At 43.6% G+C, this 16,805-nt stretch overlaps 1 protein-coding gene across 2 annotated transcripts in view; it reads left to right on the top strand.

The window, feature by feature from the left end:
- Positions 1–16,805, top strand: part of KIAA1328 (KIAA1328 ortholog) — a 359,720-nt gene that overhangs the window by 122,490 nt on the left and 220,425 nt on the right. For both annotated transcript variants that reach the window (XM_040421160.1, XM_040421159.1), the window contains exon 8: positions 3,651–3,746. In XM_040421160.1, the coding sequence (XP_040277094.1) occupies positions 3,651–3,746 (96 nt within the window). The remainder of the gene's footprint in view (positions 1–3,650; positions 3,747–16,805) is intronic.

Raw genomic sequence — 16,805 nt, 5'->3', positions numbered from 1 at the left:
GATATAACAGTGAGGTCTGCGGCCTCTTTCTAGGCCAGTGACATCGTCTACATCAGTCATTGAATTGAATGGCCCAGAATTACATTACCAAGGACAGCCACTATACAATGTGCTCGGTAAGCTGTGAGGAGCCATGACCTCTCCAGAGAGCTGGTCATCCCAGGAGACGGACCACCAACGATTAGATATTGATGACCTATCATGAGGATAGGCCGTGAGTATCAAAGTGTCAAACAACCCCTTTAATCTATTAGAAAGCAACTCAACCTTTTTATGCAGATTATTCTATATATGATCTGTAAAATGTGAACATGCTTCATAGAGATAGAACGACATTGCATTTTGGGTGAGGTCGCCTTTATATATTCTGCATCAGCAGTAAAGATCAAGATAAAAAGTTAAAGCAAAGTTTTGTCTGCTCAGATGTCCACTCCATCTGCTGTCATTTCATGCGTTCCCTTCACCGACTCGTTGTCATAATCGTTACGGCTGCATTACCAGGTCTTCGGTGCAGCACCTCGTTCCATTTAAAGGTTCTCAGTGAAATGTGCAGCGTGTCTGTGCCACTTCTGTGCCTTGGACTGTCTTGGGGATTGGTGAACCAGAGAGTCTTAAAACTCCTGTCCATCATTTCTTTTGTTTGCTGGACCTGTACAAAATGTTCTGTAATACTATAAAAAGTCATAGGAAACCTTAAGTTGCCTAAGCTTATTTTGGTGAGGCCTTCTCCAATTAAACCTCGTCAGATGTATATGCCATCAATAAAAAGAGCAGAGCATACAGTAAAGTATATATACACCAGTAATACATTTGAGATGTTTTTAGTAAATTGTGTGTGTGATATATATATAGCGCATGAGCAACATCCACAAACTATAAAAATAGAAAAAATACTGCAGTGCTCCCAGAAGTAGCAACGTTTCAGTCCTCTTACTGCTATAATACTGCCCATATGTACAAGAATATAAATACTATAATACTGCCTCCTATGTACAAGAATATAACTACTATAATACTGCCCCTATGTACAAGAATATAACTGCTATAATACTGCCTCCTATGTACAGGAATATAACTACTATAATACTGCCTCCTATGTACAAGAATATAACTGCTATAATACTGCCTCCTATGTACAGGAATATAACTACTATAATACTGCCTCCTATGTACAAGAATATAACTGCTATAATACTGCCTCCTATGTACAAGAATATAACTGCTATAATACTGCCTCCTATGTACAAGAATATAACTACTATAATACTGCCTCCTATGTACAGGAATATAACTACTATAATACTGCTCCTATATACAAGAATATAACTACTATAATACTGCTCCTATATACAAGAATATAACTACTATAATACTGCCTCCTATGTACAAGAATATAACTATTATAATACTGCTCCTATGTACAAGAATATAACTACAATAATACTGCCTCCTATGTACAAGAATATAACTACTATAATACTGCTCCTATGTACAAGAATATAACTACTATAATACTGCTCCTATGTACAAGAATATAACTACTATAATACGCCTCCTATGTACAAGAATATAACTACTATAATACTGCTCCTATGTACAAGAATATAACTGCTATAATACTGCCTCCTATGTACAAGAATATAACTGCTATAATACTGCTCCGATGTACAAGAATATAACTGCTATAATACTGCTCCGATGTACAAGAATATAACTGCTATAATACTGCCTCCTATGTACAAGAATATAACTGCTATAATACTGCCTCCTATGTACAAGAATATAACTGCTATAATACTGCCTCCTATGTACAGGAATATAACTACTATAATACTGCCTCCTATGTACAAGAATATAACTACTATAATACTGCCTCCTATGTACAAGAATATAACTACTATAGTACCGCCTCCTATGTACAACAATATAACTACTATAATACCGCCTCCTATGTACAAGAATATAACTACTATAATACTGCTCCTTTGCACAAGAATATAACTACTATAATGCTGCTCCTATGTACAATAATATAACTACTATAATGCTGCCTCCTATGTACAAGAATATAACTACTATAATACTGCTCCTATGTACAAGAATATAACTACTATAATGCTGCTCCTATGTACAATAATATAACTACTATAATACTGCCTCCTATGTACAAGAATATAACTGCTATATAATACTGCCTCCTATGTACAAGAATATAACTACTATAATACTGCTCCTATGTACAAGAATATAACTATTATAATACTGCTCCTATGTACAAGAATATAACTGCTATAATACTGCCTCCTATGTACAAGAATATAACTGCTATAATACTGCTCCGATGTACAAGAATATAACTGCTATAATACTGCTCCGATGTACAAGAATATAACTGCTATAATACTGCTCCGATGTACAAGAATATAACTGCTATAATACTGCCTCCTATGTACAAGAATATAACTACTATAATACTGCCTCCTATGTACAGGAATATAACTGCTATATAATACTGCCTCCTATGTACAAGAATATAACTACTATAATACTGCTCCTATGTACAAGAATATAACTACTATAATACTGCCTCCTATGTACAAGAATATAACTACTATAGTACTGCCTCCTATGTACAGGAATATAACTACTATAATACGGCTCCAATGTACAAGAATATAACTACTATAATACTACCTCCTATGTACAAGACTATAACTACTATAATACTGCCTCCTATGTACAAGAATATAACTACTATAGTACTGCCTCCTATGTACAACAATATAATCCGCACCTAAACTAGCCATAGTTGTCAGGTCTGTCCATCAGTATACAGTATGCTCAACTAGATTAAAAAGTTATTGTATGTTGAAATTATATTTGCTAACTTTTTATTTTATTTTTTAAGATTTGCTAATTTGAAGGCTGATAGCCTAACATGACAGGCCCAAGGTTTGAGGCTGTTCTCCTAGCAATTCTGATGACATCATGCCGTCTTCAAGTTTATCTCAATTGCAGTGTCCTCAGTCAGACTTGGTATTGTTCCAAATCACAGAGTACTTTAGTATCCCGATGTAGACTCCTATAGTTGCCGCTCTCTGAGCCTGCAGGACTGAGGGATTTGGACAAATAAAAAATGTTGGTTTGTCGGAGGGAGAGGTCCTCAGTCCGTATGTCAATTAGCTGGGGTAGTGATTGGCGACCCTGAGCATCTTTTGCTGTGGATTACATGGACAGCTCAGTAATGCTTGGAATTGTACAATTACTGAGGGTTCTCCCAGCAGATCACAACCGAGGCCCCAGCAGCAGGACACCTGCTCATGAGTGTATTATGGTGGAGATTTCCAACTATTCCGGACTGGATGTTCAATGGCCCCTTAATCTTTGAGTTATACCCAAAATATATGCCCTCTTCTACAAAATTTAAGTGGTCATTTAGCTCTTTCCCCATTTTCTCCTGGGGAAAGGGATTAGAAGACTGGAGATGTTAGTAGATCTCTTGAATGGAGTTCAGAAGAAGTCTGAGGAGCAGAAGAAATCTGTTGACTTTTGCCTGCTGCGTTCCTTATGCTTCTGGTAATGCAATTATTGATGCTTGCTATAAATGTAAACTTTCTTTATGGTTTTATTATTTTGTTTTTTTAATCCAGAACTCTGCCAAATCCTGAAAGTCGGAGCAGAGAGACGGTAGTTATGTCCACACCTTTACCTGGAGCAGTCAACTTAGTGAATGGCTCCCGATACAGGTAACCGTTCTTTTATAGTATACTTGCCTCTCCTCGGTTCCACCATTGGGGAGTGTTTTTGACCCCTGCTTCTCTAAATGCATCATACTAAGAAACTGGAAGGAATAGCTTTTCTCACCTTCTGACACCATTCATATCTGTGCCTCAGGGGCTGAATTAATTGCACTTTTATTTTTCCCTTGAAGGCTTAAAGGGGTTGTGTGACTTCAACAAATGGCATTTATCATGTAGAGAAAGTTAATACCAGGCACTTACTAATGTATTGTGATTGTCCATATTGCCTCCTTTGCTGGCTGCATTAATTTTCCCATTACATTATACACTGCTAGTTTCCATGGTTACGACCACCCTGCAGTCCATTAGCGGTGGCTGTGTTTTCACACTGTAGGAATAAGTGCTCTCTGGTGGCTAGGACCTGGCGCTCACATAGGCTAGTGCTTTTTCTATTGTGTGCAAGCACGACCACAGCTGCTGGATTGCAGGGTGGTCGTAACCATGGAAAAGAGTAGCTGTCTAATATCTGTTAGGGAATGGTTGAGTTATTTATCAAAAGAATGGAAAATATAAAGCTTAGCTGTAAATGTTCCTGGAGTAAGCCTCAAAATTCAGTGACCCTGCTTTGTGGGACCAGTGAGGGTGGCCCCCAAGAGACTGCTGTCCATCTCTAGTTCTCGTTGTACGGGAGAGTGGTCAAGAGATATTCTGCCGGGGGGGAAAAAAAGGTGACTGAAAATTAGTTTTATCTTTTTGAAAATTAAATGAAAAGTTGAATTATTTGATGGATGTAAGCCCAGCAGTGCACCAGCAAAGCCCTCCCTCTCCACCTTAAGTCTCGGTGGCGGCATCATCTTGTTATCGGGAACGTTGAGCCACCAGCAGCTAAGTGGTTAAGGCGGTCATTGTCTTCCCGCACAGACGTCTCTCGTGGGCTCTTGAGCGTATAAAGACCCTTTTTACTGCTGACTGAAAGGGGGAAATACATATATTTACTTGTCCTTAGTCTTGCAGGCCTCTATTAAAAATTACCATTTCATTGCTGTCGGTGAGCAAGAAAACGAGTCTCCTGGGGCCTCCTAAAATAAGCTTCTTATCCCCAGTTGGAATAGCAGAGCATTCACGGCGGGACGGAGGCAGCTGCTGCTGGAGAGTCATGACAGGGCAGCAGTGAAGCAGAAACGCACTGACTGCCTGTGAATTAGCTGCAGATTATTCCACATTTCACATGCTGTCAGGTTAAAGCTGAAGGTTTACCGTGCCCAAGCTCCAAACGCTGCTTCTGCCGCCAACCGGCCCGCGCTCCTATAAGCCCGTGCTATGTCTGCCCTTCTCGTCTCCCGGCATACTGCTCTCCTCCTTGTAGCGCAGATTCTGCGCTGCGACATCTCCCGTGCGCATATTGAGACTTTTTTTGTTTTTATTCATGCATATTCTATTGGGGTTACACATTACATGGTTTCTCTTGATTACATTTTACTGGGGGAGAAATAACACAGTGCCACCTTTGCCCTTGGCCAACAGGAGTCCATTATCATGTCTGTTTTGGTCTTCTCCGATTCTTTGCTACTACGTTTTTTTTATTTTATTTTTATTTTTTTCACAATTGATGCTTCTTCTCTTCATTCAAGCAAAGATATCCTCCTTCCTATGAAGGTCAATGTCAAATTGTCAGCATTTAAAGGGGTTGTGCAAGGATTTGTTGGGGCGGGGGGGTTGGCAAACCCCTACCCATTCATCCGGACCTGCTTCCTGGCGCTGGCCTCTGTTCCTTCTCCTTCAGGCCTGCAATGCTCCGGTGGGCTCCCTCGATGTAAACATCTGGTTTGACATCGCTGCAGCCAATTATTTGCCAGAGCGGTGACCGGCTCTTCTTGTGTCATGTGACCATTTGTCATGACATAAGGGGATCCAGTCTCCACCGCGCTCAGTATTTGGCTGCGGGAATGTCAAACCAGATGTTCACATCAAGGGAGCCCACCGGAGCATTGCAGGCCTGAAGGAGAAGGAACAAGAAGCAAGTCACTAATCTTTCTTATACAGGTCTCGACAAATTGGGGGATGTTGGTTGCTTGCCAAAAACCCCGGCCTGTTTGTGCACACCCCCTTTAGCGTTAGTCATATAGAAGATTCATGGCGTCTATGGTTTGGGCAGCATGAAATCCCAGCAGGCACGTTAGCTTTACAAAGAGTGCTGCGGGGGGAGGCTCCTGCTTCTTACAGACACCGGACAGTGAGGAGGAGGACATTGCTGACCACCTGAGTTCCTTATATGCCTCAGTTGTAATTGCAATATGATATAAAATAGGATCAGATCAATGGAGGAGTTAGTTTAAAAAAAAATATAATAATCGTCTTTTTTCTTAATGAACATTAACTAACAGGGCTGTCCAGGATTTTACTGTTGATGGCCAAACCTCAGGATAGTCTATAGTTATCTGATTGGCGGGGGTTCGACAACCTGCACCCCCGCCATCAGCTATTTCGGAGTAGCCCTGGAGCTGGAACTACACAGCTCCATCCACTTTTTTAGTGGACAGCGCTGGCTACTGCTTTTTTTCTGAGGATAGGCCATCCATAGTAAAATCCTGGGTGAGACCTTGACTCTGCAGAATCCTTAAAACAAAGATTTCTGCCTAATTGGTGCAGGGATTTGCTCCTGTTTTCCGAACGTTTAGCTTGGTCTGGTACTTGTCTTCTTGGCGTCCCTGGCCTTTTAATATAGAGAGAAGATGCACATGGTTAAATAATCTGCAGAGCTTATTTACACTTAGAAATCTATCGGCCTTGCGCGTCGCCAAGTGATTAATAGGACTAACATTTAGGAGATAAATATCCGTATACACAGCAACATTAGAGTGCATCCATTAAATAGCCAGCACATACGTCCGTGGTTACTCATGATTCCTGCCTTTGTCAGACACCGGGACTGTGACGAGAGAGCTCATTAGACTTGGTGCGTATCTGGAAAGAAAGCCATTTCTGAGGCTGGATTTATGGGAACCATTATTCACAATTGTTCAACTGAAAATATCGGATCGTAGCGCTAAAATCTGTGTGTGAAAAGGGTCAAATGATGGACCGCTCCTAAACTGGTCAGGCCTGCATCAAATCGTTCCCATCCAGTTGGCATTACTTATACAGTAATGGACGGTCATTGAGAGCCCCTCATAAAGTACAGAAGCCAGAGTTTATTTTTGGTACCATCTTCGCATGTTAACATAAAGCGGCGATGAGCGTTCCAATAATTGATCGCCAGTGATGTGCGGAAATCTATTTTTCATAATAATTAAAGGGGTTCTCTAGCGCTATAACATTTCTTTAAGAACAGCATGCAATTCTATAAAATAACAAAAACAATACCCGGGTCCCCCATCGATATTTTGTACACCCAGCTCCGGCGAAGATGTCAAGTCCACCCTGGAGTTCATGGAATCGGGAAGCGTTGTCAGTGGAGTGGTAAGGTGGGTGTATTACTCCTTTTGTTATTTTATAGCATTGTAGCTGTTTGTGGACAAATCCTTTAATCGGTTAAAGGGGTTGTCTCAGAAAGACGAGGCCTGTCTATGGTTAGCACTGGTCTCTTGCAGCGCTGGGGTCCCAGGTTCAAATCCAGCCAAGGACAACATCTGCATATGGAGTTTGTATGTTCTCCCCACGTTGGCGTGGGTTTCCTCTGGGTACTCCGGTTTCTTCCCACCCACCAAGGAGAAAGAAGAGCAGGCAAGGTTTGGGCTGTGTTCACATTTCATTTTTGTACATAACTGAGAGATACATCTAGACTATTCCCTATGTATACCTCCAAGATGTCCCCCCTATATGCACCCAGCATGTGCCAAAAGAGTGTCCTAGCACATACAATAGAAAGAGGAAGAGTACTGTAGCACGTGTAGGACGGTCACAGAGAGACTGCCCACCTTCCGGCTTTGTGTTCAGGGCACAACACCTCTCCAGGCCTGTACCGAACAGTTGTATGGAGTCCGCTGCTGCCCTGTGTCTGCTCGGGTCCAGATGTCTGTGTGAGTATCCCAACATAAGACAATTCCAAAAACATGGTCTGGTGTGTTTTTAAATGAGTGTCCTGTATAGACATGGTGTTCACGTTCTCAGACTCCAACAGACAATGCAGCTAAGCTGGAGTCACCAATCATAGTTCATGGTTTGGACCTAAATTGGTATTCTGATTCAATATTAGTAACACCCATTCCTAGAATATAATTTATTAGAATCATCCAAATTAATTTTTGATATTTCCACAGCCCATTCTACTCCTTCCGCTTCTTTCCCTTTTCCTCCTCCTGAAGAATGAGATGTTTCTTCTCATGACATCATCATAAAGGAGTCTTTAATTATAAAAGTCACACATCTGCACTTTCCATCCTTTGTCTGGACAGGTTCAATGTGTGCCGTGTGAGCGGAGGCCTCTGTCCACCATGTGGGAGCGCCGTACCGGTGTAGATGAGATGGCCACTTCTACAACTTCAATTACCCAGAACCTCGGCAATTACTCAAAGCAAACAGCAGCCGGAGGCATCTTATTATAAGCAGCCGGGGAAGGGAGCAAGTGGCTGTAATTTTACCAGGGTGTGCTTGTGCTGAACATGAAGCCTGTCTGTGCCCGGTGCCTGGAATATAAAGTAAAACAGAAGTTTTGCCAACAACAATACAAATAGCATTGTTTGCTTTCTTCCAAAAAACGCCACCACCCCTGTATTACAGGTTGTATTGCAGCCCAGTCCCATTCAAGTCAGTGGAGCTGAGCTGCAGTGCCAGTCACAACCTTTGGACAGGTAGGGTGCTGTTTTTAGAAAGAATCAGCCATGTTTTTGAAGGTATGGGCCGTGTCTATGTAGTGACGGGGTTAGACTTCTAAATATGATCTGTATTTTGCCTCCATAATTTGAAATGTGTTAAAGGGATTGTTTCACCTTTTGATATGGGAGCCGCTGTGGCGATCAGGTGATCGCCAGAGAAAGTTTTCGGTCATCTACAGGGAACATGTGGAATCGCATGCAACCATGTACTTGTTAGATGAGATGGTCAGTGGTTGTCCTGATGGGGTGACCCTTTTAAGGGCTGTTTCACACGAGCGAGTCCATTGCGGGAATCACGCTCCGTGTGTGAGTGTGATCCTCTGCTCTGGACTTGCTGGAGCGCACGGCATTATCATGATTTATAATGCTATGTGTCTCTGCATGTCCTTTTTCCCACACAATCCTAGTGACATAAAGCTGTCAGTATGATTCTGTAGAAATAAAGTCAAGCAGAGGCACATAGTGATAATACCGTGCGCTCCTGCAAGTCCAGAGCGGAGGATCACACTCACATGGAGCATGATTCCCGCAATGGACTCGCTCGTGAGAAACAGCCTTAAGAATTTAATATAGCTTTGTAGTTGCACCTGACTGTGAGATAGTTGGGTGACAACCAGTTTAGTGTCTGCAGTAGTTGTCGGCTACTGTCCCTAGAGGTACAGCACATTTGCAGTTGTTGTATTAGTTCTCTGTATCCTCACTCCTAATGTCCCAGGAGTAGAAAGATTAACTGTACAGTTTTGGGATACTAGGTAAGTGGTCACCAACTTACAAAATAATTGAATGTTTGGAACTGTACACTCTACAAATATCTAATGTATAAGACCAGCCTAACAGCCATCTATCCCAAACCCCTATGTACACATGCACGTTTGGCTTAGCCAACGGGAGTAAGCTGCTTATCTTCTAAGAACAGAAGGATCAGGCATGCTGAAATCCAACCTCAACATCTGCCACGGGGAGGCTGTCAACTGTCATTCACATTAGATGGTTGGCCGGGGCTGCTGAAATCTGTAATTTTGACCGATGTACATAATAGGTGTATTGCTAGCAAAATGTTATGCAGTTTTGTACTATACTGTAATTCATTGTGGATTCCACTCTGAAAATCTGCAGTATGTCTACCTCTACTAAATGTGGCCTTCATAAGGTTTGTAGTGGTGGCCACATTAGTTGTCCCCCAGGTTTCCCAGTATCGAATGTACAGTGCATTAGAAAAGTATTCATGTCCCTTGAATTATTCCACATTTTTTCATGTTACACCCACAAACTTAAATGTATTTTATTAGAATGTTATGTGATAGACCAACACAAAGTTTTCCAATTTTTTAGTAAATAAAAATCTGTAAAGTGTGGTGTGCATTTGTATTCAGCTCCCTGTACTCTGATACCCCTAAATGAAAATCCAGTGTGACCAACTGCCTTCAGAAGTCACCTAATTAGTAAATGGTCTTAATTTATTCTCCGTATAATTACAGCTGTTCTGTGAAGGCCTCAGAGGTTTGTTAGAGAATATTAGTGATCAAAAAGCATCATGAAAACCAAGGAACACACCAAACAGGTCAGGGATAAAGTTGGGAAGAAGTTTAAAGCAGGATTAGGTTATAAAAAATAAAAAATTGATCCCAAGCCGTGAACATCTCACCGAGAACTGTTCAATCCATCATCTGAAAATAGAAGAAGTATGGCACTGCAAACCTACCAAGACATGGCTGTCCACCTAAACTGACAGCCCTGGCAAGGAGAGCACTAAGAGGCCCATGGTCACTCTGGAGGAACTGCAGAGATCCACAGCTCAGGTGGGAGAATCTGTCCACAAGACAACTAGTCGTGTACTCAACAAATCTGACCTTTATGGAAGAGTGCCAAGAAGAAAGCCATTTTTGAAAAGCAAGCCATAAGAAGTCCTCTTTGCAGTTTGCCCCAAGCCATGTAGGGAACACTGCAATCATGTGGAAGAAGGTGATCTAGTCAGATGAGACCAAAGTTGAACTTTTTGGCCAAAACGCTGTGTGTGATGGAAAACGAACACTGCGCATTACCCTGAAACACAGCATCCCCACCGTGAAACATGGTGGTGGCAGCATCATGCTGGGAGGAGGCTTTTTTTTCAGCAGGGACAGGGATGCTGGTCAGAGTTGATGGGAACATGGATGGAGTTAAATACAGGGCAACCCTGGAGGAAAACCTGGTAGAGGCTGCAAAAGACTTGAGACTGGGGCGGAGGGTCATTTTCCAGCAGGACAACGACCTTAAACATACTGCCAGAGCTACAATGGAATGGTTTAGATCAAGGCATATGTTAGAATGGCCCAGTCACAGTCCAGACCTAAATCCCATTGAGAATCAGTGGCAAGACTTGAAAATTGCTTTTCACAGACACTCTCCATCTAATCTGACTGAGCTTGAGCTATTTTGCAAAAAAAAATAGACAAAAATGTCAGCCTCTTGATGTGAAAATCTGGTAGAGACATGCCCCCAAAAACTTGCAGCTGTAATAGTAGCGAAAGGTGGTCCTATAAAGTATTGACACAGGGGGCCAGAATACAAATTCACACCGCACTTTCCAGGTTTTTTTTTTTTTTTTAATTTTGAAAACCATGTATCATTTTCTTTTGACTTCACACATAATTGCTACTTTGTGTCGGTCTATCACAAAAAAAATTCCAATAAAATACATGTGGAAAAATTCATGGGGTATGAATATTTTTTCAAGGCTCTGTAGCTCTATGGAGTTATTCCCTCTCCCTATATTTAAGTCAAATTCTCTTTAATGTGATGGGATGGCTTATATTTTCCCATTCTCTGCCCCATTTGCCTATTCTTAAGACTCCTATGACCATTTTCCCAAATCTGAACCTCAGAAGGCTGTTTAGTGGACGCCACAACTGTATACCTGTTTTTCTTTATAGATCCTATAGATCCCAATCTCCATGTTCCTTAAGCCTCATTCACATGTCCATGCTCCAATCCGTGAGAAGTGTCTGTTTTTTGCTGTCCGTGTGTCATCCGTGTTTCACTAACCCTGCACAGCTGAAAAATAATTTTCAAAGCATCTCTTCCTAATGATCCGTGGAAACACGGATGCAACATAGATGGTGTTTGTGTTGCATCTGTTGTTTTCACTGACCCATAGACTCTAATGGGTGTGATGGATCCGTGAACACGGACAAAATAGAGCATGCATGCGTGCTAAAAATGCGGACCCACGGACCGTGGTCAAACACTGATGTGTGAAAACACACATTAAAATTAATGGACGTGTGCTGTCTGTGGAGAACACGTACAGCACACGTATGTGGAACAACGATGTGTAAATGAGGCTTTATAGTATATAGAGTGTGCTTCTTGTGAGCCTCGTCTTTAGAGATTTTGGACTGGTGAAATGGCTGATTTGGATACTTAAAAAAAAAAATATATATATATTTTTAGTAATTTTAAACAAGATTAAAAGTTACAAGGAAATTAATAATAAAGCAGTAGCGTACATAAGTATAATATAATGCTATCATAAAATAAGTAGAGCTAGGGTCTTTTCACCCATTCATTTCCATCACAGAAATGGTTAAAAATAGTGCAGACAAAAGTCAGACATGCAGGATTTTTTTCTCTTCTAAAAAAATAACCTTCTAAAAAAAAAAACCTTCTCCAGAACGGCAACCAAAAAACGGATCCCGTTGTAGTCAATGGAATCTGTTAGTCTGGGGGTAGAGAACAGAACTGGTTCGCACATCCACAATGCTATGCTTTCATCTAACTCTACTCAGCGCTATATTAAAGTGTACAGCCCTCCATACTACATGCTGTACAATTGGCATTAGTGTACATTTTTATCAAAAGGCATAAGCCCACTCACCATGCCAAGGTCGCCTCTTTGAGTGGGACCTACTCTGAAAAAGGGGCAGCGACCATGCGGTGACGAGGCAGCACTGCCCTAGGTGGCGGGACCCAGGGGTCAAACAGCACCTCTGCTGTCTGATTATGCCACCCATTGCACTGGGTCCTACCAACCCACCAGCACAGCGCCACAAAAACAAAGGCCACCACGCAGTACTGCACCATGTGAACAGTTGTCTAACACAACATGTCCATTAGGCCTCATGCACACGACCGTTGTGTGCATCCGTGGCCGTTGTTCCGTTTTCTGTGATTTTCTGCGGACCCATTGACTTTCAATGGGTCCGTTAAAAACTCTGAAAATGCACAGTTGTTCATCCGCGGCCGTGATCCGTGTTTCCTGTCCGTCAAAAAAATATGACCTGTCCTATTTTTTTTGACTGACAACGGTTCACGGACCCATTCAAGTCAATGGGTCCGTGAAAAAACACGGATGCACACAAGATTGGCATCCGTGTCCGTGGTCCGTGGCTGTAGGCTACTTTCACACAGATGGATCCGCAGATCCGTCTGCATAAAAGCTTTTTCAGAGCTGAGTTTTCACTTTGTGAAAACTCAGATCCGACAGTATATTCTAACACAGAGGCGTTCCCATAGTGATGGGGACGCTTAAAGTTAGAATATACTAAGAACTGTGTACATGACTGCTGCCTGGCAGCACCCGATCTCTTACAGGGGGCTGTGATCCGCACAATTAACCCCTCAGGTGCCACACCTGAGGGGTTAATTGTGCGTATCATAGCCCCCTGCAAGAGATCAGGTGCTGCCAGGCAGGAGGGGGCAGACCCCCCTCTCCTGTATTTAACTCATTTTGGCCAGTGCGGCCTCCCCTCTTCCCCCCCCTAATTAAAATCACCCCCCCCATCATTGGTGGCCAGTGCGGCCTCCCCTCTCCCCCCCATCATTGGTGGCCAGTGCGGCCTCCCCCCACCCCCCCCCTAATTAAAATCACCTTGGTGGCAGCGGAGTTCCGATCGGAGTCCCAGTTTAATCGCTGGGGCTCCGATCGGTAACCATGGCAACCAGGACGCTACTGCAGTTATACTTACCTGCGATGTCTGTGTCCGGCTGGGCGCTCCTCCTACTGGTAAGTGACAGGTCTGTGCTATAGGCAATGTGCCGCACAGACCTTTCACTTACCAGTAGGAGGAGCGCCCGGCCGGTCACAGAAAGAGAAGGTAAGTATAATGCTTCTAAAATTGCTAAGTAACCATGGCAACCAGGACTGCAGTAGCGTCCTGTTTGCCATGGTTACCGATCGGAGCCCCAGCGATTAAACTGGGACTCCGATCGAAACTCTCCGCTGCCACCAATGATGGGGGAAGGTGATTTTAATTGGGGGGGGGAGGCCGCACTGGCACCTAAGGGGTTAATTGTGCGGATCACAGCCCCCTGTAAGAGATCGGGTGCTGCCAGGCAGCAGGGGGCAGTCATGTACAAAGTTCTTAGTATATTCTAACTTGAAGCGTCCCAATCACTATGGGAACGCCTCTGTGTTAGAATATACTGTCGGATATGAGTTTTCACGATCTAACTCAAATCCGATGGTATATTCTAACCTTTGTTTTTGTGGTGCTGTCCTGGTGGGTTGGTGGGACCCAGTGCCATGGGTGGCATTGTCATACAACAGAGGTGCTGTTTGACTCCTGGGTCCTGCCGCCTACTAGGGCAGTGCCGCTTTGTCACCGCATTGTCGATGCGCCTTTTCGTCAGAGTAGGTCCCACTCAAAGAGGCGACCTTGGCGTGGTGAGTGGGCTTATGCCTTTTGATCAAAATGTACACTAGTGCCTCTTGTACAGCATGCAGTATGGGGGGCTGTACACTTTAATTTAGCGCTGAGAAGCGAGTTAGATCAAAGCATAGCATTGTGGATGTGCGATCCAGTTCTGTTCTTCACCCCCAGACAATGGAATCTTTTAGATTCCGTTCATGTCAGTTATGTGCCTGTTATTTCCATTCCTCTGTGTCTATGACCTCATGCACACGACCGTTGTTCTGGTCCGCATCCGAGCCGCGAGTTTTTGCGGCTCGGGTGCGGACCCATTCACTTCAATGGGGCCACTAAAGATGCGGACAGCACTCCGTGGGCTGTCCGCATCCTTTGCTCCATTCCGTGGCCCCGCACAAAAATAGCAGAACGTTTTGCGGACAAGAATAGGCATTTCTACAACGTTCCGCAAATTGCGGAAGGCACACGGGCGGCTTCCGTGTTTTGCATGACCGCAAAAAAAGGAACGGCCGTGTGCATGAGGCCTATAACAGAGCAAAATAACTGAAAATAAATAGCGCAAATGTGAAAGCAGCCTAAATTGTCCCTTTTTGGCTGCACTTCTTTTTTTTTTTTTTTTTTTAAAGACTAAAGCACATTTTTAACTTCTAAAAAACCATGCGTTTGAAAAACTGCACTTAAAAAAAAAAAAAAAAAAAAAAGGCATCAGTTTGCGGTGAAACTGTGGTTGGATTTTGGCAAAAACAGTGCATTGTATGTTTACCACCTAATGGGCCCAATACAGCACTGCTCCCCGTCCAGTCCCTGTGTGCATGCGAGGCCTCCAGGAGGATCCATCCCGGTTGTACCTGTTCTGTTTGCAGCTGATGTCGGCTCCAGAAATGAGCGCTATTCCCCTGTGATGTATTGCTGTCACGCATCAAGCTGGAAGACTTGTATAAAGGCAAGACATTACAGCCATGCAATGTAATAAGGTAGACTCAGCAGGGTGCAAGATTGTACACGGAAGGTATTGTATAAATAGCAGACATTAAGGACGGAAATGTCATTCAATAAATCACAAACTTAAAGAGCGATTTGCACTTCCAGGGAGGAGATTTTTTTTTTCCGATTCTGGCTGTAAGGAAAGTGTAGAATTTACATCCATTCATTCTTAAAGAGCACCTCTTCCTAAAGTAACACAGAATAGAAAACTTCTGATTTGCCTGTTTCTTTTTTCTGTTAAGGGTACATTCACACAACAGTATTTATGGGTCCACATCCGTTCCGCAAAAGAGAGAGAGCATGTCCTATTCTTTAATCAAAAGAAATCTGTAGCCATAACATTCCCATAAAATCTCTTTTTTTAGTTTAAAACCCCAAACACAAATAAATACACAGCTCAAAAAAATAAAGGGAACACTTAAACAACACAATGTAACTCCAAGTCAATCACACTTCTGTGAAATCAAACTGTCCACTTAGGAAGCAACACTGAGTGACAATCAATTTCACATGCTGTTGTGCAAATGGGATAGACAACAGGTGGAAATTATAGGCAATTAGCAAGACACCCCCCAATAAAGGAGTGGTTCTGCAGGTGGTGACCTGACCACTTCTCAGTTCCTATGCTTCCTGGCTGATGTTTTGGTCACTTTTGAATGCTGGCGGTGCTTTCACTCTAGTGGTAGCATGAGACGGAGTCTACAACCCACACAAGTGGCTCAGGTAGTGCAGCTTATCCAGGATGGCACATCAATGCGAGCTGTGGCAAGAAGGTTTGCTGTGTCTGTCAGCGTAGTGTCCAGAGCATGGAGGCGCTACCAGGAGACAGGCCAGTACATCAGGAGACGTGGAGGAGGCCATAGGAGGGCAACAACCCAGCAGCAGGACCGCTACCTCCGCCTTTGTGCAAGGAGGAACAGGAGGAGCACTGCCAGAGCCCTGCAAAATGACCTCCAGCAAGCCACAAATGTGCATGTGTCTGCTCAAACGGTCACAAACAGACTCCATGAGGGTGATATGAGGGCCCAACGTCCACAGGTGGGGGTTGTGCCTACAGCCCAACACCGTGCAGGACGTTTGGCATTTGCCAGAGAACACCAAGATTGGCAAATTCGCCACTGGCGCCCTGTGCTCTTCACAGATGAAAGCAGGTTCACACTGAGCACATGTGACAGACGTGACAGAGTCTGGAGACGCCGTGGAGAACGTTCTGCTGCCTGCAACATCCTCCAGCATGACCAGTTTGGCATTGGGTCAGTAATGGTGTGGGGGGGCATTTCTTTGGAGGGCCGCACAGCCCTCCATGTGCTCGCCAGAGGTAGCCTGACTGCCATTAGGTACCGAGATGAGATCCTCAGACCCCTTGTGAGACCATATGCTGGTGCGGTTGGCCCTGGGTTCCTCCTAATGCAAGACAATGCTAGACCTCATGTGGCTGGAGTGTGTCAGCAGTTCCTGCAAGACAAAGGCATTGATGCTATGGACTGGCCCGCCCGTTCCCCGGACCTGAATCCAATTGAGCACATCTGGGACATCCTGTCTCGCTCTATCCACCAACGTCACGTTGCACCACAGACTGTCCAGGAGTTGGCAGATGCTTTAGTCCAGGTCTGGGAGGAGATCCCTCAGGAGACCGTCTG

This window comes from Bufo bufo, chromosome 2, assembly GCF_905171765.1.
Source record: "Bufo bufo chromosome 2, aBufBuf1.1, whole genome shotgun sequence".
Taxonomy (NCBI): Eukaryota; Metazoa; Chordata; class Amphibia; order Anura; family Bufonidae; genus Bufo; species Bufo bufo.
This window is presented reverse-complemented; position numbering and strand designations above follow the sequence as displayed.